Below are 27,429 nucleotides of genomic sequence, written 5' to 3' on the forward strand. Positions count from 1 at the left end.
TGAACATAAGGTTTTTAAGCCATCTTTTCCTTCTTATTATATTTGTATTCAGTTATTTCTGTAAAACACACAGTTATTTTTAAAGTAGATTTTGGCCAAGTTCAAGGTGTTTTAAAATGACTTACTTTCTTGGTCGTTTGCTTTCTTTTTTATCTTATCATTGTCTCTTGATTAACATGGTCCTTGGTTACCACAGGTTTTCCTATTAAGAGACTGTCCCAGAGAAAGGGGTGACCCTTTGTTTTTATCTATTTAAAAAGATGAAAGTTAGGACCAAATGTAGTGAGGCTGAACTGGGATGTGAAAGACAATTATGTCTCAGTAAGGTAGACAAACTGTTTAGGCTGTATATCCCAAAATAAAAAGACATGAGCCTAATTTTAGCAAATGAATAGTTGATTAAGAAGGGAGTTAGCAATACTTGCCTGAAACTGATTCCTGTGATCCAAGGAGATTCATGTGAAAAACATACTTTACTCTTCCTAATTGTAGTGTTGGAAATATTTATGCATGCTGTTATGTCTCCAAAGTACCTATTATATGCACAGATTAAATTCACTTGATTTAAGAAGAGGGCACATAATCAATGCTAGTTATTTTACCCAAATCCACATAACTACTTGAAGAGTCAGGGAAAACATTCTTATTTCATATTTAATAAATACTGTGTTTTTATATCCATATTGCTATAACGAGGACCCAAAACATTAATTTGGGTTATAAACAGGTATTTCCACATGTAGACAAGACGATAAAATGTAGATTATAAGTACATAATTGAAACATGAAAGATCTGTATTTCTCTTAAGAAATTCAATACTGATGGTTGTATAATTATAACAAAGACATAACATTTTCCATTTTTTTTAAAAGAAGCAAATAGAGGTAAAGACTGTCACTATTGGCAAGAGAGAAGCACAAAATAACTATGTTTTGTCCACATTATTTAGCTAATGCCCATCCACTCCACTGTTCTGAAATATGTCAAAAGCACATTGGAATACTATTTGCAGACATTTCTTTCCTAACTCACTATTTCATTTAGCTTTCCTTAGTAAAAAGTTCTTATTTTACCAAAATGATTTGCTTTATGTTTAGATATTGTAAAAAATAAATATTTATCTTAAAATATCTTCATTATACTATACCCCAAATCTGATATGCTAACCAAATTAATTTAGTTAGCCATTGTCCATTAGTTGAAACTTGCTGATAGAATATACTTGCTTTTCTATAAATTACACAAACTTAAAAAAAATTGTGTCTTAAAATTTTATTGATGTGTAATTTACATGTAAGATTAATCTGTTTAAGCGTATAGTTCAGTTAGTTATGACAAATATATATACACTGCTGTAAACACAATCAATATAAAAGCCATTTCTATTGCCCCCCAAATATTTCCTGTGTCCCTTGGCTGGCTGCTTACTCATTTCAGACTCTAGACAGCCACTGAGGTCCTTTATGTCATTAACGTTTAGTTTCCATTTCCTGGAACTTAATATAAATAGAATAAAAATGTACATGTTAATCTATGTCTGACTTCTTTTTCTCAATATTATGATTTTAAGATTTATTTTGTTGTTATGTGTATCAGTAATTTATTCTTTTAATCACTGAGTAGGTTTATTTGTATGGCTGTACTACAATTTTTCTCTTCTGTAGCTAGAAATCTCACTGTACTAGTTTTTGGCTATTATGAATGAAACTGCCATGAATATTTATGTACAAATCTTCGTTCTGGCATACCCTTTCATTTCCCTTTTAAAAATCTAAAAGTGGAATTGCTAAATTGTATGGTATGTTTGACTGTATAAGGAACTGCCAAATTATTTTCCAAAATTTTTGTGTTACACTCTCACCAACAACAAATGAGAATATTAGTTGTCCTACCACCTTTTCAACATTTTGTATTACCAGCCTTTCTTTTGAACCATTGTAGTGGAATATAATATTTAATTAGGGTTTAGTTTGCATTTCTCTGATGAATAATAAGATTGTTTCCTGTATGTATTAGCCACTCATATACGTATCTTCTTTTGTGAAATGTTTATAAGTAGTTTGCTCATTTTTAAATTGAGTTGCCTTCTTAATATGAAGTTGTAAAAATTCTTTATATATTCTGGACATAAGTCTGTTTTTATATCTAAGTATTGAAAACTATTTTTTAGTCTATCATTTTCTTGTTACTTTTCTTAACCATGGCCTTTAAAAAAAGTTGAACTTACTAATTTTGATGAAATCTAATTTATCAATTTTTATTTTATGACTCAGGATTGTTTTCTTTGTTTCAGTTTTGGTAATTTGTATCATTCATAGAATTTGATCATTTTATCTAAACTGTCATTTATTATCATAAAGTAATTTATAATATTATTTTATTACCCTATTAATGTCTTCAGAATTTGTAGTGAAAGCTTTCTTTCATTCAAGACATTGGTAACTAATGACTTCTCTTTTTTTCAGTCTAACTGGATGTTTATCAATTAAATTAATCTTTTAAAAGAGCCAGAATTTATTCTTATTAATATTCTTTGTTGTTTGTATGTTTCATATTTTAATATTTTTTGCCTTAATTTCTTATTTCTTTCCTTCTAGTAATATTAGGTTTAGTTTGTCTTTTACTAGCTTTTTAAGATAGATTAGATCTTTGATTTTAGAACTTTTTTAAAAATAAAAACACTTAAAGCTATAAATTTCATTCTAATCACTGTTTTAGCTACCTCTTATAAATTTTGATGTTTTATTTTCATTTAAATTCATTTCAAACTGTTTTCTAATTTTCTATGTGAGTATTCTATGAATCATAGATTATTTAAAATGTTACTTTTTTCCCAAATATTTGAGGATTTTCCAGATTTTTATTGTTTTTTCTTTTCTTTAAGAATATCTTTACTCATTTTTTTTTGTTTGTTTCTCTGATTTCTCTTATGTTCAATGAACTACTCTGTACAACTTAAGACTTTCAAATTCATTGTTTCTTTTTGGGTCCAGAATAGGATCTGTCTTTTTTTTTTTTTTTTTTGCCTTTCATTATTTCACATGTATTTATTTAATGTTTTCTTTTTTTTTAATAAATAAATTTTTATTTTAATGGGGTGACATCAATAAATCAGGGTACATACATTCAAAGAAAACATTTCTAGGTTATCTTGTCATTTAGTTCTGTTGCATACCCATCACCCGGAGAGAGATCGTAGGATCTGTCTTTTTAACTCATTTTGTAGTCCCGGAGAGAGTCTCTCTTGCAATGTGCCATAAACACTAGAAAAGAATGTATATTCTGGTGGAATTCTATAATTACCAATATGTTAAGTTAATTGATAGTACTATTCACATCTTTTATATCTTTACTGATTTTCTGCCTACTTATTTTATTAAATGCTGAGAGGGGAGTGTGGTCATTGCTGACTATAACTGTGCATTTGTTGTGTAAAATTGTAAACTTCTCCTTTAGGTTCTTCCAGTTTTTGCTCGATTTAATTCAAAGTTCTGTAATTGGGGGCATACAGATTCAGGATTGTAGTGTTTTCTGTATCTCTGCTAAGAACCCTTGTCCTGAAGTCTATTTTGAAATTGATAGAATCCTTTACATTTTTCTCATGATTAGTATTTTTATGTACATTTTAAAAAATCTTACTGCTTTTATCTATATTTTTATATTTTAAATGTTTTCTTTAGACAGCATATGATTAAGCATTTTTAAAAAAAAATACAATCTGACAATTTCTGCAGATCAATGAGAGTTTAGATAATTTATATTGAATGTAATTATTAATATGGTTGTGTGTAAATCTACTATCATGCTGTTTGTTTTCTGTAGTTTCTTTCTTAAAAATTTTGGATTTATTACTTTTTATTATTCCATCTTGTTTTCCTTATTGGCTCATTAGCTGTGTTGTAGGATTTACAATATGCAGTTTTAATTTATCACTATCTTAAATAAGGTAACACCACATTCTACTTTCACATGTTCTAAAACCTACAAATTCAGGATCATTTTGTTTTTTTTTTGCTTTAAATAATTATTTTTAAAGACATTTAAAAATGAGAAAACATCTCTTCCAGTTACCCACATGTTTAACATCTCTAGCGTTCTACATTCCTTCTTACTGATCTAAATTTTCAACTGGTATTATTTTCCTTTTACTTGAAGAGCTTTATAATTTCTTGTAACCTGCTCACAATAAATTATGTCAGGCTTTATCACTTTGGAAAGAGAGTTTATTTAATTAAATAGAAATTTCTATGTTACCAAATTTTGTTTTTCTCTAAGCACTTTCAGTATTTTGATTACAATGCTCCTTGGTGTGTGAGCACGTGCATGTGCCTGCATGCACTTATGTATGTTTTACCTGTTTGGGATTCACTGAACTTTTTGGATCTATGGTTTATAGTTTTTATCAGTTTTTCAGCCATTTCTTAAAATACTATTTTTTCCCCATTCTCATTTTCTGGAAGTCCACATACACATTTGTTCAAGTGCTTGGTGCTGTCTACTACTTCCAACATCTCTGTCAACTCCAGCTGTGGTTAAAAACATATTTTTTTCCTGCTGATGGGTTACATATCTTGTCTCTTAGCATACCTACTAATCTTTTAACTGATGGTGGGCATTGCAAATTTAACATTGTTCATTGCTTTATATTTTTTATTTCTTTAGAAATGTTGAATGTTGTTCTTACAGGCAGTTAAGTTACTTGTAGGTCAGCTTGTTCCTTTTGGGACTTACATTTTGGGCTTTGTTAGGACCAGAAAAGCCCTAGTAATATGGTAATATTTTTCAAAGATTTCAGTTGAATATCAATGTTCAGTGAGGGTTTTCCACTCTGCTGGTATATATTGTTCAGCTTACAGTATTTCTGGAATTTATTTGCCAGGACTTATGAAGTTTTACCTCCCACATTTGTGGCTTATTATTCATCCGTGGACTCAAGCGGATACCTATCCAGGTTTCTAGAGATATTCTTTGGCATAGCTGCCTCTTGTCTGGTTGTCTGTCTTGCCAATACTAGGACCCCTGACACCATGACCTCTGATCTTGTGTTTTCAGTTCAATGGGCCTACTGTGGTCTGGTTAGGATGTTTCTCCGTTCACTGTGGTGCCGAAAGTGCCTCCAGGCAGAAAGCTGCGGTACTAGGAGGCCCATCTTGCTTGTTTCTCTTCTCTCAGGGATGAGATCTCCTACTATTTGATTGCCAATATCTAAAAATAGTTTACCTATATATTTTGTTGAGTTTTCTGTTATTTATAAAAGATATATAGGGTTATGGTAAGGTTCTAGTTGTTCCACCATGGCTAGAAGAAGAAATCTGGTAACATTTTTTGTACATGCTATAAAAACAAGAAATTCTCCCTCGATGTTTAATCAAGTAATTCATAGATGAAATACCTTTGCCTTTATTCACTGGCTTGTGTGTTTTTAAAATTAAATATCCGTGTTGTATTTATAATAGTTGAATAAAGATAGAAATTTACATATTAGAAGACAGATATAAATACATGAGCATAACTTACATTTTACACTTATTTAATGGCTGCTTAAATGTTTTTAAATTTTCATTTGAATTGTGTTTACTTTTAAAATAAATCCTCTGATCACTGTTCTGTATACACATTCAGAAGTATAACTGACAACATTTTGCAAATAGTTTTTAAAAATATATCTATGATATTTGTTATTTGCATTTGGTTAGATAATAGCTTCTGATATTTAAGTTTCAGTTTTCTTGAGTCATATTACTGTATCAAAGATGGTTGTTTGTTTTGTTTTCTATAACTTACCTTCAAACTTTTCTTTTAGTCTGAAGATTAGATTTAAAGAAGCTTAGGGAGGATCACAGAGGTCAACCTGATACAGACTAGACTATATAGAGTATATATATAATTAGGAATATTATATATACAATATTTTAATTATATATTTAGATACTGTATTTTATTTTTAGCTTTAAACTAGGTCACTCATAGATCTGAGTATGCACTGGTATAGAAATGTAACCCCCCAAAAAACCAAATCATTTGCTAATATAGCCAGATCTAAATAGAAGTGTTATGTATAGCTAAACCCTATACATCAAATGTCTAAGCAAATATCAGTGGTATTCTTATTTTTGTTAATTTTAAAGCCTTAATATTACCCTTTTATTTATTCATGACTTAATAATAGAGTTCTTTGGGAATACTTATAAATTTTTCCTGTGTGACATTATATAATTCCATTTTGATTAAGGTTTGTAAAACCAAATTTGTTATTCAAATAAAGCTTGTGATGTAGAACGTGGTTGTCTTTTCCTGTATCCAATTAACTAGAGTATTTTTTTCTTTTCTTAAAATAAGAAATTCATCTGCAGGAGACACATTTCTAAAGAATTTTCTTTCAAAAAAGAGAAAAGAGTAAAGAAGAAAAGAATGAAAAGAAGGAACAAAGAAGAATGAAAACCACTAACAATCCTCTGATTCAGGAATTTGAGATTAGGTACAGAGCAAGTAAAGAGCTCAGTTTCCTTTAACTTAAAATAATTCACATGATAAACTGTACTATGTATTTCACTTAATTCTGATAAACGGGTTTCTAAGTGGTGAACAGGTTAAACTTTAGTGCATTTAAAATATTTTTGTTTGTAAGTTCTAAGTTTCAAGATGTTGATTGTATTTTCTTTTTTTTTTTTTAAGTTTACATACCTTTTCTATATAGGTGTTGAAATAATAAAAAGAACAACCTTTTTCTTTTCTTTGTTTTCTATGTATGCCACTAAAATCATAATCACTAAATGTATTTGCTAGCAGTCATAATAATCACAGACTGGTTGGGACTGTTTGCTCTGAGGGATTTAGTCACTCTGGAACAAATTTTTCTACTTTTTCCAGGAGGCTCCACTTCCTGGGTACAATGCTACTTCTGTGCTTATATCTAAGACAGAACCTGAATCTGAAGAGTATCTTAGGAGTTATTTAAATATAATAATTTTGTCTATTCAAATGTTACTAAAATGAAAACACCAAGACATATATATATATTAAAAGTAAATTTTAAATAAAGTAAACAATAAACTGATGAATCCATTTAAGTATGAGAAATAAAGTGTATATAAACACATTTCATTAGTCAATATGTTAACATTTTATTTATTTATTTAGAATTCATTTTTTTTACCTTTTTAAAAAAATTTATTAATTTTAGAGAAGGGAGACAGAGAAAGAGATAGAGAGAGCGAAGGGGGAGGGGAGGAACAGGAATCATCAACTCCTATATGTGCCTTGACTGGGCAAGCCCAGGCTTTCAAACCAGTGACCTCAGCATTTCCAAGTCGATGCTTGATCCACTGCGCCACCACAGGTCAGGCAATATATGTTAACATTTTTAAAATTAACTCCCTGGATCTGTTTTCACATCAGTATGTGATCTCAGGATGATGCTCTTTTAAAGCTTAATAGAGCCATCATGCTTGTGCCAGTTGCTGCTGGAATCTGCAAGGCTACCTTTAGGGGTTCCACAGTGTGATTTTTTTAAAATATCACCATTAAAACATCTTTAATTTAACACAGAATTTGTTTTCTTATTCTAATGAATGCTCCTTATAAATAATGTTCATGATATTACCCAATTATAAGGTAAAGGTCAATCATTTAGGCCTTAACAGTGTCACAGGGAAAAGGATTTGTAGTCAATGGCACATATGTGTGTGTGTGTGTGTGTGTGTGTATTACACATATAGTATATACAAATTCATATATAAAAGATTAACTTAAATTATGATTAGTGGTGGTGTTATATATACATATATATATATATATTTCTATCTATCTAGTATATCTAGTAATATAATTTAAGCTAATCTTTCCCAATTTAGTTTGGCCTCAGCTGGAAATACAAAGAAAACAACTATGGGTAATCAATTACAAATAGTTTATAAAGCAGTAAAAATAAATAGCAGTCTCAATTCCTGAATCCCAAGACCCATATCCCTGCAGTTTTATGCTCACGCTTTTCTGTGTTCCTGAAATCCTTTGTCATCTCCCGTTCAGAGAGAGCGTCATATCTGATAGACTATGATACCCAAAAATGTAATCCCATTACCTCTACAATTTTCTATATTTTTCTCTTTGTCTTACTCTAAATGTTCTAGAGATCTCAATTTTGTGATATTATTTTATCTTAATAGGTAACAAAAGCAAAATCTACTTACAGCCAATCAACATGACACAAATTGAAAAGATTTTTTCCGAATTGGTGTTAGGTGACACATTCCCGAAGCCTACACTGGTTAAACTGCTGAAGGTAAAATACAGTGCTGTGACGTATTTGTCTTTAATGGATGGGCCAGAACTTGAGTCACTGTCATTGTAACGTTTTCCGATTTGTTGTCCTAAGGAATCCAACCATCCGATTTTGTCAGTCAGGTAGGGCCTTTCTACATTCCCAATCGCATACCAAATGCAAGCCAGCCAGTGAGCAATCAGGGCAAATATGCACATTAAGAGCATTAGAACAGCAGCGCCATATTCTGAGTACCGATCAAGTTTCCGAGCCACTCGCACAAGACGAAGAAGTCGAGCTGTCTTCAAAAGACCAATTAATGTTGTTGTCTGTGGAAGTAAATGTGCACTGTCAGAGAAACAGTTGGTCAACAATTCAACGTATGTTCCTATGAAGCTAAGTAGGCACAAACAGGTGAAAACAATATGGTAACATTGTGGATAATTGTATATTTGAATTAAGTTTTTTTTTTAAAATTTGATCCATTTTGGAAAATACTCTGAATATGTGTATTAGGTTAATTCAGTGTCTTGACATGCAAGACCTATGGGACAAAAAATCTGGCTCTCTTGTTTTAGGCTCTAACCAAGTGCCTTGCACATCACAGGTAAATCATTCATTCCCCAATACACATTCTAGTGTGTTATTAGTATGTCTGACAAGTGCTACACACCAAAATTAAAGAGTTGAAAAACATACATGGTCACTGTTGTAATAGAGGTGGTTATTTATTGGATTGACAAAATATCTTCTCTAATTAAAGGAAATAAGTTCGCTATTAGGAAGATAAATATTTTTAAAATAAACAAATAATAGTATCATTTTAGAGATAAGAAATGCCATGAAGATAATAAAACAGAGATAAAAGATGTTTGGGGGCATGGGTTGGAATGTGGAGCAGTTCAAGAATTGAAGGTCTTGCCCTGGCAGGATAACTAGGTTGGAGAGTCCTCTTGAGGCACAGAGGTTGCCGGTCTGTCCCTGGTCGGGACACGTACAGGAGAAGATGGACGTTCCTGTCTTTCCCTCTCTCTCCCTTCCTCTGTCTAAATATCAATAAAATAAACATTTAAAAAAGAAAAAAAGGAAGAAAGGAAGGAAGGAAGGAAGGAAGGGAGGAAAGGAAGAAAGAAAAAGGGAAGAAAGAAAGAGAAAGAAAGAAGGAAAAGAAGGAAGGAAGGCAGGCTTTGCTGAGGAGCTGACTTGAGATTTGAGAAAGATCTGCTTAAAAAGAATGAAGGAGCCAATCAAGCGAATAACTGGGAAGGAAGCTCATTGGCTGATGGCATGCATGAATTAGACTATATTTAAATACATTCTTTCTTCCTAAATGTGTTAAATTGATAAATTGTTTCTTGCTCTCTCAATGAGATTATGTATTTTGCTTTGTGATACACTATATGTAACTAATGACATGATTATTATTGACCAGGTATGTAATGATAGGACATTGCTGTATAATAACAGGTTACTTAACTGGTTGTTTGGACTTGAAATCTGATAAGTACAAATTACAAGTTCATTTCTTAGGTTTCCTAAATAATGTCAACTATAAGTACTACATATTTCACAGGGCATATAATTATTCCATAGCTACATGGTATTTACCAATCAATTATTGAGTCATTTTATCTGTTCATTTGTTGGTGTTTATTTTGCAAAGTACATCCAATTGAGTTAAGAATGCATATTTTAATTAAAGAAATAGCTCATGACATAACTATCACATTATATCTATTCACTTTGACTTGGTAGGAAAAAAGCACTAAATATCAAGAAAAACATTTTCACTAAAATACTAAATAAGGGTTGCATGTTTGCCTCTTGAGTCATAGTGATAACAAAGAAAGGAAAGATTCCTCAGTTTCCCCTGAATTCTTTAATTCAGTTGGTACTGAAACACTCTAGAGCTGGGAGGATCTTATACAGTTGAGATGTGCTTACCACAATTGAACTTCAGTCTTAGCTCATTTTGGAATGTGTGGAAAGGGGAGACTTCCTTGTTTTCAGTGCTGGGTTCTTATTTTTCATGGTGCAATAAAGAAAAGTTTTTGGTCCTTCAGAAATTTAAAAGTAGGTCTCTTCACAATGAATAAATGAAGAGTTTAAGTTAGTATTAGGTAGTTCCCTGGGAGAAAAGTCAACTTTCTACTATTGATAGTACCAGTGCTTTCACCTAGCAATTATGTGCTAGCACTGTGGAATGAACTTATGCTTGAATTCTGCTTCTGTGCCAGTGTGTCACCTCGGACAAGTTACTTATTTACTCTCTAGCATCGATTTTCCATGTAAATGGGCACAATAATGCCTACCTTACAGGGTTGTAGATAATGCCCAATAAATGGTGGCTCTTCATGTTTTTATTTGAACATCTCATACCTCTTGTTTTTGTCAGTATTCAGTAAGAAAATGGGCTGATAAAGCTGACACTTTCAAATGCATTGCTTAGATATATGGAATCTCAAATGGAGATTTTTCAATATTGGCCTTGCAGCTTCCATAAGAAAAGGCAGGGATTTTAAAGACAAGAACTTCATCCTGATGCACACTGACTGCTCAGCCTCTGAGAACAGGATCACCCTGCTTCAATGTGTCACCATTTCTATACTTCACAGCTTAAGTTTGCATGTCTATTTTTTATCCTATCCCAGTTGTCCATTTCCTTGTATTGAGAAATTAGAAATATCTGAGGATTATTATTCAAAACGTCTTGTCCTTGAAAGAAAATTTCTCTCTGAACCCTAAAATAAATTAAATATAATGAAAATTGTGTAAGTATTTGCTGAATGAAATTTATTTATTCAAAATAAATAAGCTGTTTTTAGATCATATTGTGATAATAAGTACGAATGACTCTTCTGGCTGCAAAGGCGGTAGAGTAAAAAATGTTATGAAAAAAAAAAAGAAATCAAATCTGCTGCATGCTCCTCACTGCCTTTATGCCTTTCCCCAAAGAAACTTCTGATGTTTCTTCTGGAATTATATTAAAATGAGATAAAACCTAGAGGACAATAAGTTCTCTAAGTGGATAAATAAGTATTTCTTATATAATAACACAGGGACGTCTTTTCTGGATAAAAGGAAGTTTAAGATATATGGTACCTAATGAGTTTCAATCCAGTTTCATAAGTGAATATTGACTTCAAAAGTCAAAGCCAGGTACCCAAGTATAACTACCTGTTAATTTGACAATGTTACAAATAGCTTGACTCTACATCTATTGTTATCAAGATAAGTTAACTCTACTGGGCATTTTAACTACAGTTGTGTACAGCACATCTTGTAGATAAAACAGAATTTCAATAACTCCTTTCATCTTCTTCTTGTTTAAATATCTCTTTAAAAATTTAAGGTGTTTTGCCTGACCAAGCAGTGGCGCAGTGGATAGAACGTCGGACTGGGATGCAGAGGACGTAGGTTTGAGACCCTGAGGTCACCAGCTTGAGCACAGGCTCATCTGGTTTGAGCAAAAGCTCACCAGCTTGAGCCCAGGGTCGCTGGCTCGAGCAAGGGGTTACTCGGATCTGCTGAAGGCCCATGGTCAAGGCACATATGAGAAAGCAATCAGAGAACAGCTAAGGTGTTGCAATGAAAAACTGATGATTGATGCTTCTTATCTCTCTCCGTTCCTGTCTGTCTGTCCCTACATATCCCTCTCTCTGACTCTTTCTGTCTCTGAAAAAAAAAAAAAATTAAGGTGTTTTGTCTCAGGTTGCACAACAGAAAGAAGTGCACCAAATTCTCAAAGTAGACTAAAGAATGATCAATCCCTTCTTGCTGATTTGTTGGAGACCATAGTCCCCATTGTTTAGTTCAATGGGTTATCTTTGTATTATCTGCAAGTGAAAAATGGGACCAATAACTGTTTTATGATATAACTGTGTTGACATCAGAATGTGACTGAGTAGAGTGTTTTCAGAATGTGTGATTATCTTACAGCATGTACTATCCAGACATATTATGAAAGTCTATCTTTGTGGGTTTTTTCACTTGTTAAAAATAAAAATAAAACTACCCTTAAACCACATACAATGACTTCAAAAGTAGTAGAGTTAATAAGCTTTCTCTTCAATGTTATTTCTTAAACTTTTTACTGGTATCAGAAAAATATTGTTTGCTTATTGTTACTTTTGGTAGAGATTCAAAAAGCGTTCAAGCTCACTAGGAGTATTTTTATGAAATACAAAGACATCATGATAATAAATAAGATAAAGAAAAAAGTGGGCCATTTTGCAGTGGATTGAAGCAAGGTGCTTAGTTTTCTAACCCTGCCCAGAAAGTATAGCCAAGGGAACATGATGAACTCTAAGAAGTCAAATCTCCATGTCATCAGTACCCACGCCCTCTCAGAATGCAACTTCTTTGTTGTGGCTGTATGATATTTGAGATTCTTTTTCTCTGAAGGCCAAAATAAAAAAAAGAAATCTAGTTAAGACTTTAATTTTAATATATCTTTTCAGATTACTTTTTTTAATGTAGAATGACTTTCCCTTTGAAACACTTATTTAAATTTCTGAGTGGTTGATAAATTTAACCTAATTTCTATTTGCTAAAAAATGTAGCCACATCCATAGTTTATTAAAGTCCTAGATAGAAATAAATTTGTGTGAATTTCTGAAATAGATTTTATTTTTAAAGTGTATGCTCTGGCTCTGGCTGGGTGGCTCAGTGGATAAAGCATCATCCGGCACAATGAAGTAGTAGGTTTCATGGCCAATCCCTGGTCAGGGAATGTCCAGGAGGCAATCAATGAATACACAACTAAATGGGACAACTAACTGAAACAACCACTTGATGCTTCTTTCTTCCCTCCCCCACCCAAATCAATGAAAAACTAAAATAAAATATGTATTCTAAACAATTAAACCCTTAAAAGTATATTATATACTAGACCCAGACTCAAGAAGATTAAGTGAATTTTGTACTAGACATTTAACAATAGATCAGGCAATATTCCCTCTTAATGTAAGTGGAATTCATTTTCAAGGTCTGAAATAGAATAGATGATTATCAGTATTAATCAACTATCTATTCAAGAATAAATGTGGCTACAGTTCTCATCTGTAAGAGAAAATTTTATGCTCAAGAATTTTTCAAAATAATTTTGAAAAATAATTTTTTTAATTTAGTAAATATTTTCAAGACTCTTATCTTTAAAATAATTTATTTTAGAGGTTTCCTCTCTAAAACCTTTGCCTATGATAAGTAGATAGAATTATTCTTTCAAAAACGAGGAAATATAAGTATGTGATCTTTGGCTTCACCTACATAATTGATAAAGTGAATTGTCACTGAAAGTTTATACTTAATCCATTATTTTGTCTTGTTTGTCAAGAAGTATTTGGGTACAAAAGGGGAAATGAAAACAGTGAGTAATAAATTTCATAATTGTACACTTATGTTTGATTTTCATTTTATTTCAATTACCATTAAGCTCTGGCACTTGTAAATACCACTTAATGAATTACCAATAAAACTTAATAATTTTGAAACTAGTGTCTAGTTTGTTACTGAGCTTGAGTCACACTGTTTCATTGTTTCTAAGGACACATTCACTCATATAATCAAAAAGCTACATTTTGAGCAGTAAAAAACACTAAGGGGAACACCTAACTTATTCTTTCTTTATTCATACAAAACCTCACAAATTCCTCCACTAATTGTGGCTTTTAACAAGAAAAATAAATCTGCCTGACCAGGAGGTGGCACAGTGGATAGAACGTAGGCCTGGGATGCTGAGGACTCAGGTTAGAAACTCTGAGTTCGCTAACTTGAGTGTGGGATCATAGATGTGACCCCATAGTCACTAGACTTGAGCCCAAAGATCACTGGTTTGATATCCAAGGTTGCTGGCTTGAGCCCAAGGTTGCTGGCTTGAGTCCAAGGTTGCTGGCTTGAGCAAGGGGTCACTGGCTCAGTGGCAACACCGCCGCTCCCTCATCAAGGTACATATGAAAAGGCAATCAATGAACAACTAAAGTGCCACAACTATGTATTGATGCTTCTCATCTCTCCCCCTTTCTGTCTGTCTGTCCCTGTCTGTCTCTCTCACTAAAAAAATAAGAAAATAAAAATAAAAAGAATCTATACCCTCCCTGGGAAACATGCTTTAATATTGAACAAGCATTACTATTGAGATACTTTTATTTTTATTTTGTTTGATAGTTAACATTCTATTTTTCAGCAATTTGAACTCAATTTTTCTTTAGTTATAGTAACATAAAACTGGTCATCAAATGATTCTAAATAGAACTATGCAATTGTTACAGTAAATAGACAATCATGGTAGATATATTTTTAAAATGGAAATTTGATTTGTTCAGAGAAGTATGTAACCCCAAGAATTGTACCTTATGTTGTCTCTCACAAATTGTAGTCAATAGCTCACATGTAAATGAGGACTAAATGATCAACTTAATGCAAAATAAAAATTTTCTATGGAATGTTCTTTTATTTCCTTATTCAAAAAATTATTCCATTGGGAATTCTAGGTCTCTCACTTGTTACGCCACAAATTTTTGGAGACATGACCAATATCCTCAAATACAAGCCAGTGGAAACTTTCCTCTTAACTCCCAAAAACTAACTAAAAGAGAGACACAGTAATTTTATGTAGAGACATATATTTGCAATTAGGTCTGCAAAAGGTACTTTGTTATTTAAATTTGAACATGAGTATGCCTAATGTTTTGAAAATTCACTTCCAGCAAACTAATGATAGCTATTGGAGAGTTCAGGTTCAGAAGAAATGCTGACAAAATGATCAGAATTTCTACACAGATGCCTGCCAAGTTTTTCTTTGTATCCATTCCATGATTCATCTGTCAGGCTAATGAAGCAAACCAGTGTGAGCAGAAACTCCTCGTTTTTGCTATAACTTTTGCTCAGAGAACACTGTATTTACTTAAATTTCAAAGGCCTTGCCTACATTCAGGATTTATGAAGAATAACTGTTAAGTATGAAAGGAAAAAGGCCAACAAAGCAAGTAATTAATCAAAAGAATGTTAGTTTTCATGAATGGAAGAGGTTAATGAAGCATTTAACTAAACAGAATGCTTAGCTTTTAACTGTTAATATTTCTGAAAGCATTTGCCACAGATAAGCAAACTATGGGAAAATTCAAGGCAGATAAGGAAATGTTGACATTCTGGAGAGTGAGCCAGTAATATTGTTCCTTTGCATCAATAATATGAGGGAAATTTGCTATGAATTGTACAATGTTTGATGATGCAAAAATTAAGAAATAAACTTTTCCTTGGTCTGTCTGGATGACATTAATGACATGGGCAGGCCCACTTATTGGCAGTATTTATTTTCTACATTTTTTTCTTTTTTATTTACGTTATTGGAGTGACAATGGTTAATAAAATTACATAGGTTCAGGAGTGCAACTCTATAATACATCATTTTTATACTGTATTATGTGTTCACCACCCCAATACAACATGTTTTTTTTAAACATTATTGAAGATCCTCTAGCTATTAGTAGGTAATTTGTATTTACTTAAACTAAAACGTTAATGATTATTTTGAAAAAATCAGCAATCCTGCTCATATATTTATTTTAGTAAAAATATATGTGCCAAGTTATACTTAGCATTGCTAACATTTGTTTTGTTAATAAAATAATATTAATCCAAAATTCTAATAGTTTTTCTTCTGCTGAGTTGAATGTAAATAAAACTAAAAAATAATGGTAGCTTACAATCTAGGAAAATTGGAAGGAAGACTTTAATGTTTAATTGATGATGACAAAATTCTTTTCTCTAAGATCATCCATGATACTGTGATGTGGAGAAACATTTTAATAATTCAGTTAAAATTAAGCAATTAAGAAATCACACCTGTTCTTATATATAGTTGAAAATCCCTTTAACTTGTTTATTTATGTATTTATTTTGTAGAAGTGTTCTGTGTGCACACAAAATCTTTCCTGGGTTTTGCCTTTGTCCAAGGCTGCATATAACAACAGCAAGATTACTCCAGCAACCTTTAAAAAAGCAGATTTCAAAGGCTTTACTTGAGACCTATCCAATATGAATCTGCAAACTTTTATAAGACCCATATAGACACTGGTGTATGGTCCTGCTATAGATACTCTGATTCAAACAAACCTTTGTCATGATTGTATCTAATTATCTCGCCTCTTGTTCTTTTTTTTTTTTTCTCTGAAGTTGGAAACGGGGAGGTAGTCAGACAGACTCCTGCATGCGCCCGACCAGGATCCACCCGGCACACCCACCAGAGGGCGATGCTCTGCCCATCTGGGACATCACTCTGTTGCAACAAGAGCCCTTCTAGCACCTGAGGCAGAGGCCATAGAGCCATCCTCAGCGCCCAGGCCAACTTTGCTCCAATGGAACCTTGGCTGCAGGAGGGGAAGAGAGAGACAGAGAAGAAGGAGAGGGGATGGGGTAGAGAAGCAGATGAGAGCTTCTCCTGTGTGCCCTGGCCGGGAATCGAACCCGGGACTCCTGCACACCAGGCCCGATGCTCTACCACTGAGCCAGCCGGCCAGGGCCTTGACTGTTGTTCTTATATTCACTTATCTCTCTAACTGCTCATGTGGTGTCCAACTTGCCTGACTGTCACCTGTACTGGGTGACTAATAGGCAACTCAAACTGCACATGGCCTGAAGAGAATTTCTCCCATATAATGCACCTTCTTAACTTCAGACTTTCCCCAATTGGATAAATGCGTGACAATCTGTAAAAGTTGCTTAAGTCCCTCAAAACATTTTAAACAAGAAGAAACATCAAAATCTGTGAGTGAAAATTTTGTCTTTTTCTCTTCCTCCTCCAACAATATTTTATCCATCAACAAGCTGTCCTCTAATTTATTCCAAATATATCTACCTCTCTTTGCCTGTATTGCCACCATGTAGCCCAAGCCATTGTTGTTTATCCCTCCTTCATTATAGCAAAACTTCTAAAGTGGTTACCCTGCTTCTACCCAGAATAAATTTTCTGCAGACATCAGCCAGGAGGTCTTTCAAAATAGCCATTGGATCATGCCATTCCCACCCCAGGAGTTTCCATGGCAGCCAGAATAAACACCAGGTTCCAAGGCTGCACGTGATTTGGTTCCTGATCGGTATCCTCACATCTTAGCATTTCACCTCTCATTGTGGCTCAGCCCGCTGCCATTGGCCTTCTTTCTGATCTTACATGCGAAGGCTGCTCCCCAATGGGGCCATTTTCACTAATGTTTTCTTTTGCTTGAAATGCTCTGCATGTGGTTTAATGAAGCTTTTGTTTTCTGGTCAAGTCTCCACTAAATGGCATGTCCTCTCAGAGGTCTTTCCTAATCTTCCCATCCAAATTAGCCACCCACCCAAGTCGTGCTGCAGCACATTGCTCTTTCTTGTCAGCTCACAAACATCTTAAGAGGTAAAATCAAACAAACAAACAAACATCTATTCATTCACCACATGTAGCCTTCTAATATTGTCCTTTTTTCCCCCTTTTAATAGCAACGTTCTAGCAAGAAGGAGCCCTACTTACATCCTGTTAATTTCAGAAGCCACTTTAGTTTGGCTTGTGGCCAGTATACATTCCAATTAATATTAACAAATACAAAACTGATATACTCAATGTCTTATTTTCAATTCCATCATACTTTATGTATTTACAGCATTTGACACCTTCATCTTGAATTTTCCTTTACATCTTAGTAAAGTGAGGTAGGCAGAAGTCCTATAAAGCCTAAAACAGCCTAACCAGGCAGTGGCACAGTGGATAGAACATTGACCTGGGATGCTGAGGACCCAGGTTCAAAACCCTGAGGTCCTCGGCTTGAGCACAGGCTCACCAGATTGAGTGCAGGGTTGTCAGCTTGAGCATGGGATCATAGACTTAACCCCATGATCACTGGCTTGAGTCCAAAGGTCACTGGGCTTAAAGCCCAAGGTCACTGGCTTGAGCATGGGGTCACTGGCATGGCTGGAGCCCCCCCGGGTCAAGGTACATATGAAAAAGCAATCAATGAACAACTAAAGTGCCGCAACGAAGAATTAATGCTTCTCACCTCTCTCCCTTCCTGTCTGTCCCTGTCTGTCCCTCTTCTCTCCCCCCCATACTTTCTCTCTCTCTCTCTCTCTCTCTCTCTCACACACACACACACAAGCCTAAAACAGTCTCCAACAACAACAAAATGTTGTGTTCGGTATAACTTTTGAATGTCCCACAGTCACTTGTATAGGCTAAAAATAAATCTATAGTTACTGAACCTGGAGCGAAGTTTCACATATAAAAATAAATTCAGTTTTGCACATTTTAATATTTATTAAAATTTCCAGATATTTAGCTACTATATAAATTGAGAGACGATTAACTTGTTTAGTTTGGACTTTTCATTAAGAATTGTTCAGGCCCTGGCCGGTTGGCTCAGTGGTAGAGCGTCGGCCTGGCGTGCAGAAGTCCTGGGTTCGATTCCCGGCCAGGGCACACAGGAGAAGCACCCATCTGCTTCTCCACCCCTCCCCCTCTCCTTCCTCTCTGTCTCTCTCTTCCCCTCCAGCAGCCGAGGCTCCATTGGAGCAAAGATGGCCTGGGCGCTGGGGATGGCTCTTTGGCCTCTGCCCCAGGCGCTGAGTGGCTCTGGTCGCAACAGAGCGACGCCCTGGAGGGGCAGAGCATCACCCTCTGGTGGGCGTGCCGGGTGGATCCCAGTTGGGCGCATGCAGGAGTCTGTCTGACTGTCTCTCCCCGTTTCCAGCTTCAGAAAAATACAAAAAAAAAAAAAAAGAATTGTTCAATGTCTCAGAAAATTACATCTTCAATGACAACATGTCTTGTAGTTTTTGTGTACTGTGTAGTATACAGCATGGCTGTATTTTACATCTGTAGTTATCACAGTCATGGTATTTCTAGGTGTGTGTAAGTATTAAAATGCATATATAGGCAAACATACATATCCACCTGTATATACAGACATATATTCATATATTAGCACATACACATATTCAACCCTTATGTTAAAATGAAAATATAAAGAAGATATTTAGTTTAATATTAAATTTATTGTTTAGATATGGACTTCCTCATTATAATGAGGTACAAGCCTCTGATAACTTCATTATATCATTTAATATAGACTGGTTTTCTCTAAGGTGGGTGTCTAGCATTTATATATTTAATTAGTTATTTTATTTTAAACATTTTTTTACTTCTTTATATTAAGGGCAGAAATTATAAACTGTATTTGTAAACTTGTGTGTAAAAATGTTCTATTACTTATGACTTTCATTTAACAATAATAAAGAGGAATTATAAACTATTTATTATACTGAGTCTGAAAGGCTAGGAACCAATGCATTCTAACTCCATGCCTCTCCTCTAATAGGCTTTCCCTCTAACTAACATGATCTTTCCACCCTTTCTGCCTGGAAAACTTCCACCGGTAATCGGGGCTCCCCTTTCCATGCTCACATGTCCCCTTTTCCATGGCACTATTAAAGCGTTTATCACATAGTACTTATTCTGCTCATCTGCTGTTCTTCATTCTAGACTGTAGGCTCCCAGACAGTGGAGTCCTTCTCTCACTCTTTTCTGTAAACCCATGTTTAGCACATGAGTACATAGGAAGGTCTCAACTGATGCTTACAGAATGAACAAACTCATCTGAGGAGAGGAGTGTCATGACTCTTTATGAATGGCAGGATGAACTAAGTTAATTCTTGGTAAAATTTGTAGACAACTTACATGAAACTCTACTTGGTAAAGCAGATAATATTGAATTATTCTTTTTATTGAGGAAGTAGACGGCTCTGAGTCTTACCAACCAGCCTTTCTGTCAAACTTCGTCTCTGACACTCTTTCAGGCACCTCCTTGAAACTCCATTTACAGAACATTGGATTAGATGACCTCTCATCAGAGTAACCTCTAGCTTAATAATTTTAGGACTGGTTATTTATTTATTTATTTATTTATTTATTTATTTATTTATTTATTTCTAAGTGAGGTAGAGAGATTGGTTCCTGAGTGTGCCCAGACCAAGATCCACCCGGCAATCCCTGTCTAGGGCCAATGCTATGCCCATCTGAGACCATATTTGCAATTGAGCTATTTTTAGTGCCTGAGAAGGAGGCTCCACAGAGTCATCCTCAGTGCCTTGGCAATGTGCTCAACCAATTGAGCCATGGCTGTGTGAAGGGAAGAGAGAGAGAGAGAGAGAGAGAGAAGAGAAAGAGGGAGGGCTGGAGAAGCAGATAGATAGTTGCCTCTCCTATGTGCCCTGGCCGGAAATCTAACCTGAGACATCCACATGCTGGTCCAACACTTTACCACAGAGCCAATCAGCCAGGGTCAGGATTAGTTATTTAATTTGGTATCAACAATCTCATTCTTTTTTTTTTTCATATTTATATGATGAAACTGTAGTGGTGGGATTCAGGCAGTATGCACCGGTTTGCCAGAACTGATACCTAATTTTTTGTTGAGTTCGGCAAAGCAGTTGTTAAAATGTCACTAGTAATCAGGGTTTTCTCTAAGGTGGGCTAAAGTGGGTGCCTGGGCAGCCACCCAATGTGGAAATCACAAATTTACATCCCTTACACTTTCTTTTTCTTTCTTTTTTTTTTTTTTGTATTTTTCTGAAGCTGGAAACGGGGAGAGACAGACGGACTCCCACATGCACCCGACCAGGATCCACCCGGCACGCCCACCAGGGGGGACGCTCTGCCCACCAGGGGGCAATGCTCTGCCCCTCCGGGGCGTCGCTCTGTTGCTACCAGAGCCACTCTCTAGCACCTGGGGCAGAGGCCAAGGAGCCTTCCCAGCGCCCGGGCCATCTTTGCTCCAATGGAGTCTCGGCTGCGGAGGGGAAGAGAGAGACAGAGAGGAAGGAGAGGGGGAGGGGTGGAGAAGCAGATGGGCGCCTCTCCTGTGTGCCCTGGCCGGGAATCTAACCCGGGACTTCTGTACGCCAGGCCAACGCTCTACCACTGAGCCAAGTGGCCAGGGCCCCCTTACGCTTTCTTAATGTTCATCTGCGCAACAGTGTATTTTTAAATTATGTATGTATATATATATAATATAATATATAAATATATATTATATATATTTATTTGTGACAGAGATAGAGAGAGGAACAGATAGGGACAGACAGACAGGAACGGAGAGAGATGAGAAGTATCAATTCTTTGTTGGCACCTTAGTTGTTCAATGATTGCTTTCTCATATATGGCTTGACCGGGTGGCTACAGCAGACCAAGTGACCCCTTGCTCAAGCCAGCGACCTTGGGCTCAAACTGGTGAGCCTTGCTCAAACCAGATGAGCCTGCACTCAAGTTGGGGACTTCAGAATTTTGAACCTGATTCCTCTGCGTCCCAGTCCTACGTTCTATGCACTGCGCCACTGCCTGGTCAGGCTGCACAACAGTGCATTCTAAGCTCCTGTAGTAATGTTTATTCTGTCTATAGGTAAAAAAATTTCGAGGATGCCAATCAAGAGGCAATATGGAAATATCTTAAATAACAGTTTTGTTTTTTGTCAGGTATCTTTTTCACTAATATTTTTAAACTCTTTCTTATAATCTAGTATTATGTACCTCTTTTATTGTTCTTATTTAAGTGTTAAATGCAATAAAGTAAACTACCTTTTGGTATATCATTTTTTTTATACTTAAAACAGTCATTAGGACAGAGAACTGTTTGTTAAATTATTTGAATCCCACCACTGGATGAAAGTTCCAAAACTTCTCTGGAAGCATTGTGGTTTTGCCAAAAACAAGAAAAGGATGCTGACTATCTTTAATATTCTTATTATAGGGCATATTATATATTTTTGGAAAACTTTTATTACAAAATATTACTATGTACTGAATAGCCTGATTATAGTTATATAATATAGTTTGTATATAAAAGTATCTTTATTGTCACTCCTGAAAAATGTATAAAGTGGTCCAGTCCATCACTGATCTTATTGTTAACCTTTAACAGTGAATACAGCCCAACATCTGATTCCCTTGTGTCCCTGCCAGCCCCACCACCTACTTGCTATTCTTGATGTCAACATCCTTCCCCTTACCGTGTACCCCATGATCCTATGCTTTGCAAGCTGACAATTGTCATCAGAATAATCTCTTTCTACTTCCATTTCTTCAGGATTTCTAGCTGCATCTAAGCAAATAATTTTTCAAAATATCAGATAGTCAATAAATTCAGTCATATGTATTGCAAAATGACATTTCAGTTAACAAGGACCACATATACGATGGTGGTCCCATTATATCATAATGAAACTGAAAAATTCTTGTCACTTAGTGATGCATAACTGTGGTATCACCTTAGTGCAATGCATACTCACGTGTTTGTGAAGACACTGGTGTAAACAAACTTACTATGCTGCCAGTTGTATAAAAGTATAACATATCCAATTACATACAGTACATAATATTTGAAAATCATAATAAACAACTACATTACTTGTTTGTGTATTTCCTATACCCTACTTTTTTCATTATTTTAGAGCAGGGATCTCAAACTCAACTCAGCATGTGGGCCGCAGAGCAAGATCACAGCCATTCGGCGGGCCGCACTAGGTCTACAAAAGGCAACTGTTACGCAACACTTTTCTCACTGCAGTTGAAAACAAAAAAAAAATCAGTACAACAAGCACAATCGTATATGCAGTTTACTCAGTGTTACAAAACGACCAGAAACTGTAGTTCGCATCACAACTGCTGTTAACTAAGCTAATATCTAGCTAGGATGCTAGAGAAATGAAAAATACAAGTAGGCCCCTAGGCTTACTTAATTTTATCCAAAATATTTTGAACTTCGTGGATTAGTCTGCGGGCCGCACAAAATTGTTCAGCGGGCCGCATGCGGCCCGCAGGCCGCGAGTTTGAGACCCCTGTTTTAGAGTATACTTTAACAGTTATTTAAAAAACAGTGTGCTGTAAAATAGAATGCCGGGTTACCCTGACAGCAGTCTCATACATCTCGTGTTTACTGTGTCTCTTTAATGCATCATTTTCTCTTGTGCTTTGTTTAATTTCATGTTGTTTTGTACAGTAAAGTGCTGTGTGGGTTTGTAGCCTAGGAGCAACAGGCTACACCACATAGGTGTGTACAGGCTACAACATCCAGGTTTGTGTAAGTGCACTCTGTGATGTTCACACAGTGAGGAAGTAGCCTAACCAGGCATTTCTAAGATCGTGTCCCAGTAGTTAAGCAGCACATGAGGTATTTTTTGAATAAATGAGTAGTTAAGGTATTTATGGTTTAATGCAGTAATATGTAAGTTTTGAATGCAAAACTTCATTAAAAAACAGAGACTTTAATCGGAAGGGATACAAAGGAAAAGAGAAGAAACCTTTGGCAAATGAGCAGTTACTATATACCTGGTACCAGGTTAGCCTCTTTGTATTTTGCGGCTTTATTTTTTTTAATTGCAAGACTTTATCTATTACCATTTCACAGAAAATAAATAAGGTCATAAATGAGTTAGACACCTTGCCAAAATACAGTAAGTGAATGACACAGAGAAGGATCAAGGCCAGGTCTGGCTAACTGCAAAGGCAGAATCTTTTCCATGTCATCTCACACATTTAAGAGTGAGGAGTGGTTTTGGGAACATGGAGAAATCTGTGAAATCATATAGAAGTGGAGAATGGTCTCTATTTTCCCTGAGGCAAACTTCATCTTTTCCTTAACTCTATATGAGAAAGGCAATGAGACATCATTTTCCCCCAAGACTATTATTACATCCTATACTAATTAGTGAATCACATAAATATTCTTCTGTGTCAGCTCAGTAGAAGGCTTATTTAAAATAGTGATTTTCTGAATTAGATATTTTTAATAAATTTTATTATTTTCAAATGATAGAGCAACTGAAATTAAACTAATCAAGTGCTGCATCCTAGAAATTCTACCTTAATGGTTGTAATCAGCATAAGCAAATACTCACTGGTTTGACTGCTATTGATTAAATATCATCAGTAAATTCCTAACACATTTATTTATTTCTGAAGTAAGAAGCAGGGAGGCAGAGAGACAGACTCCTGCATGCGCCCTGCCGGGATCCTCCTGGCATGCCCACCAGGGGGCGATGCTTGCCCATCTGTGACATTGCCAAAGCCATTCTAGTGCCTGAGGAAGAGGCCACAGAGCCATCTTCAACACCCAGGCCAACTTTGCTCCAATGGAACCTTGGCTGCAGAAAGGGAAGAGAGAATTAGAGAGAAAGGAGAGAGGGAAGGGTGGAGAAGAAGATGGGTACTTCTCTTGTGTGCCCTGACCGGGAATCAAACCTGGGACATCCACACGTCAGGCCAAGGTTCTACCACTGAGCCAACTGGCCAGGGCCACCTAACACTCTTATTTTGTTGATTTTACTAAGCTAAAATTTAATTTGCTGTTGGCATATATGTTTTAAAATTTGAAAAAGTAAGGTTTTACTCTATTGTTTATCAATAAGAACTTATTTGGTATAATAACATGGTTCACTCATCGCAAGAAATTCATAAAGATAACTGTAGATAAAGTAGTATTTCACTTTCTTGCCCTTTAGTTTAAAAATTAGGAGTATCTAGCACTAAAAGTTCAACTAGTGGTCCTGGATGATTAGCTCAGTCAGAGCATTGATTCAAAATTACAAGGATTGGGAACACAGAAGTACTTTCCAACCTAGATACTATTAAAGAGAGAAGTTTTGAACAAGATAGTTCATAAGATGTTTCTTCCACAATTTAAACATAATACAAATCTCTGCTGTCTCAAACCACAATTTTGAGTGAAGAAAGAAAGAGATATCTTCATCTTTGACCATTTTACACCCATGAATTAATATATATTTATTTTACATGCTGGAAATGTGCTATATGCTATTAAACTTTCTTTTTAAAGGTGACAGGAGGGGAGATACTGAGGAAGACTTCCCCATATACCATGACCAGGATCCACCTGGCAACCCCTTTCTTGGGCTGATGCTCCAATCAATGGAGCTATTTCAAGAGCCTGACACTGACTCGCTCTGACCAACTGAGCTCTCCTCAGCATTGAGGCCACTGGCTGTGGTAGCAGGAGAGGGAGAGAAGGGAGGAAGGGGGAGGATGGTGAGAAGGAGGGGGAGAGAAGCAGATGGTCACTTCTCCTATGTGTCCTGACCAGGAATCAAACCTGGGACGTCCATATGCAGACCAATGTTCTATACCAGGGGTCCCCAAACTTTTTACACAGGGGGCCAGTTCACTGTCCCTCAGACCATTGGAAGCCAGACTATAAAAAAAACTATGAACAAATCCCTATGCACACTGCACATATCTTATTTTAAAGTAAAAAAACAAAACGGGAACAAATACAATATTTAAAATAAAGAACAAGTAAATTTAAATCAACAAACTGACCAGTATTTCAATGGGAACTATGGGCCTGCTTTTGGCTAATGAGATGGTCAATGTCCAGTCCCATATTTGTCACTACTAGCCATAACAAGTGATATGACGCGCTTCCGGAGCCATAACACATGCATCCTGCGTCACTGGAAGTTGTACTGTACGTGAGTGACGCTCACTGACCATCAGTGAAAGAGGTGTCCCTTTCAGAAGTGCGGCAGGGGCCAGATAAATGGCCTCAGGGGGCCGCATACAGCCCATGGGCCATAGTTTGGGGACCCCTGCTCTATCCACTTAGCTACCGACCAGGGTCAAAACTTTGTTTTAAAGTTTAATTTTTGGTTAAAAGAAAAACAATCTTTAGTATCTCTTAGCAAAAATAAAAAGAATTGTGAATTATTTGCAATGGCAAAATGAACTCATTTCATTTTATAGCATTTTCAGTTGAAATAAAATCCATCTGTGAGATATAGAAAGTTTGTAAAACAACTAGTTTTATTTTTTGCAGTTAAAATAGATGCACTTTTATAACAGCTATCTTTCAGAAAATAAGATTCTTAAGCAGCTCTTACCTCATCAGAACCAGATCCAAAAATCAGCAAGTCGAAAGGAATTGCTGCAACCATGTCGATCAGGAACCAGCCCTTGAAGTAGTGTATTGCTATTTTGGCAGGATCACTTACCACTTCCTCGTTCTGATTTACGTATGTTGTTCTGAAGTTTATTAGAATATCTATGATAAACATAATATCCACAATCAAGTCTACCACATTCAGAGGGCTACAAGAATAACCACATTCTCGTCTTTTCTGTTCTTCTCGGTCGTTGAGGAGAAAGGCTGCAGAGTAGGGCGTGAAAATAGCAGTGTATATGACCAGCAGTAAGATGAGCCAGTCCCAGACGGCTTTGAAAGGGCTGTAGTGCAATATTGTAAACTTGTTGATGCGCGGCGTCTGCAGCTTATATTCTGGCAGGACGTCTGCTCCTAAGGAGAGAACCTGGATATAGGAGAGGAAAACACACAGTACATAAAAATGCCACTGTTTTTTCTCCAAACTTATATAAATATTAAGGTAGTTATACTGTAAAATCCATTAGAAAGGATTATGTAACTGAATTCATAAATTGTGAAGTATGTATGAAAAACATATGTGTTTGAAGAAACCCATACAAACCCCCACTAGTATATTTGACTCCAGAAAACCTCACTGGGGTTTTTGATAAATATAATTTTCACTAAAAAATAATGAATATTGTCACTAAGATACTGAGTAATGGTTACAAGTTCCTTTGGAATATACTACTAGCCAGAAATAAAAATACATAGCTGTTTTTAGAAAATCACGAAGTCAGTTTGACACATGAGTAATTGAGTTTTCAAACCTAATAAAGGACTGGCTACAATCAATAGAAGTAGTCTTCTTGGATCTATGATGATGTTTATAGTCTGGGACAAATACACTTTCACTGGAACTTCTCTATCATGCTTAGAGATCGTGACGAGAGAATGGTGCAAGGAGATATTCAGAGTAGTAACCTGAAAATGTTGCAGGATTCTTTTTTTTTTTTTTTTTTTTTTTTTTGTATTTTTCTGAAGTTGGAAATGGGGAGGCAGTCAGACAGACTCCCACATGTGCCCGAACAGGATCCACTGGGCATGCCCACCAGGGGGTGATGCTCTGCCCATTTGGGGCGCTGCTCTGTTGCAATCAGAGCCATTCTAGCAACTGAGGCACAGGCCACAAAGCCATCCTTAGCGCCCGGGCCAACCTTGCTCCAGTGGAGCCTTGGCTGTGGGAGGGGAAGAGAGAGACAGAGAGGAAG

The 27,429-nt window shown here is 35.6% G+C and overlaps 1 protein-coding gene across 1 annotated transcript in view; it reads right to left on the reverse strand.

The window, feature by feature from the left end:
• Positions 1-27,429, reverse strand: part of KCNH7 (potassium voltage-gated channel subfamily H member 7) — a 587,186-nt gene that overhangs the window by 61,678 nt on the left and 498,079 nt on the right. The window contains exons 8-9 of the mRNA XM_066346115.1: positions 26,178-26,603; positions 8,191-8,590 (exon numbers count right to left, since the gene is read on the reverse strand). Coding sequence (XP_066202212.1) covers positions 8,191-8,590; positions 26,178-26,603 — 826 coding nt within the window. The remainder of the gene's footprint in view (positions 1-8,190; positions 8,591-26,177; positions 26,604-27,429) is intronic.

Source organism: Saccopteryx leptura, chromosome 7 (genome assembly GCF_036850995.1).
Source record: "Saccopteryx leptura isolate mSacLep1 chromosome 7, mSacLep1_pri_phased_curated, whole genome shotgun sequence".
In the NCBI taxonomy this organism is placed as follows: Eukaryota; Metazoa; Chordata; class Mammalia; order Chiroptera; family Emballonuridae; genus Saccopteryx; species Saccopteryx leptura.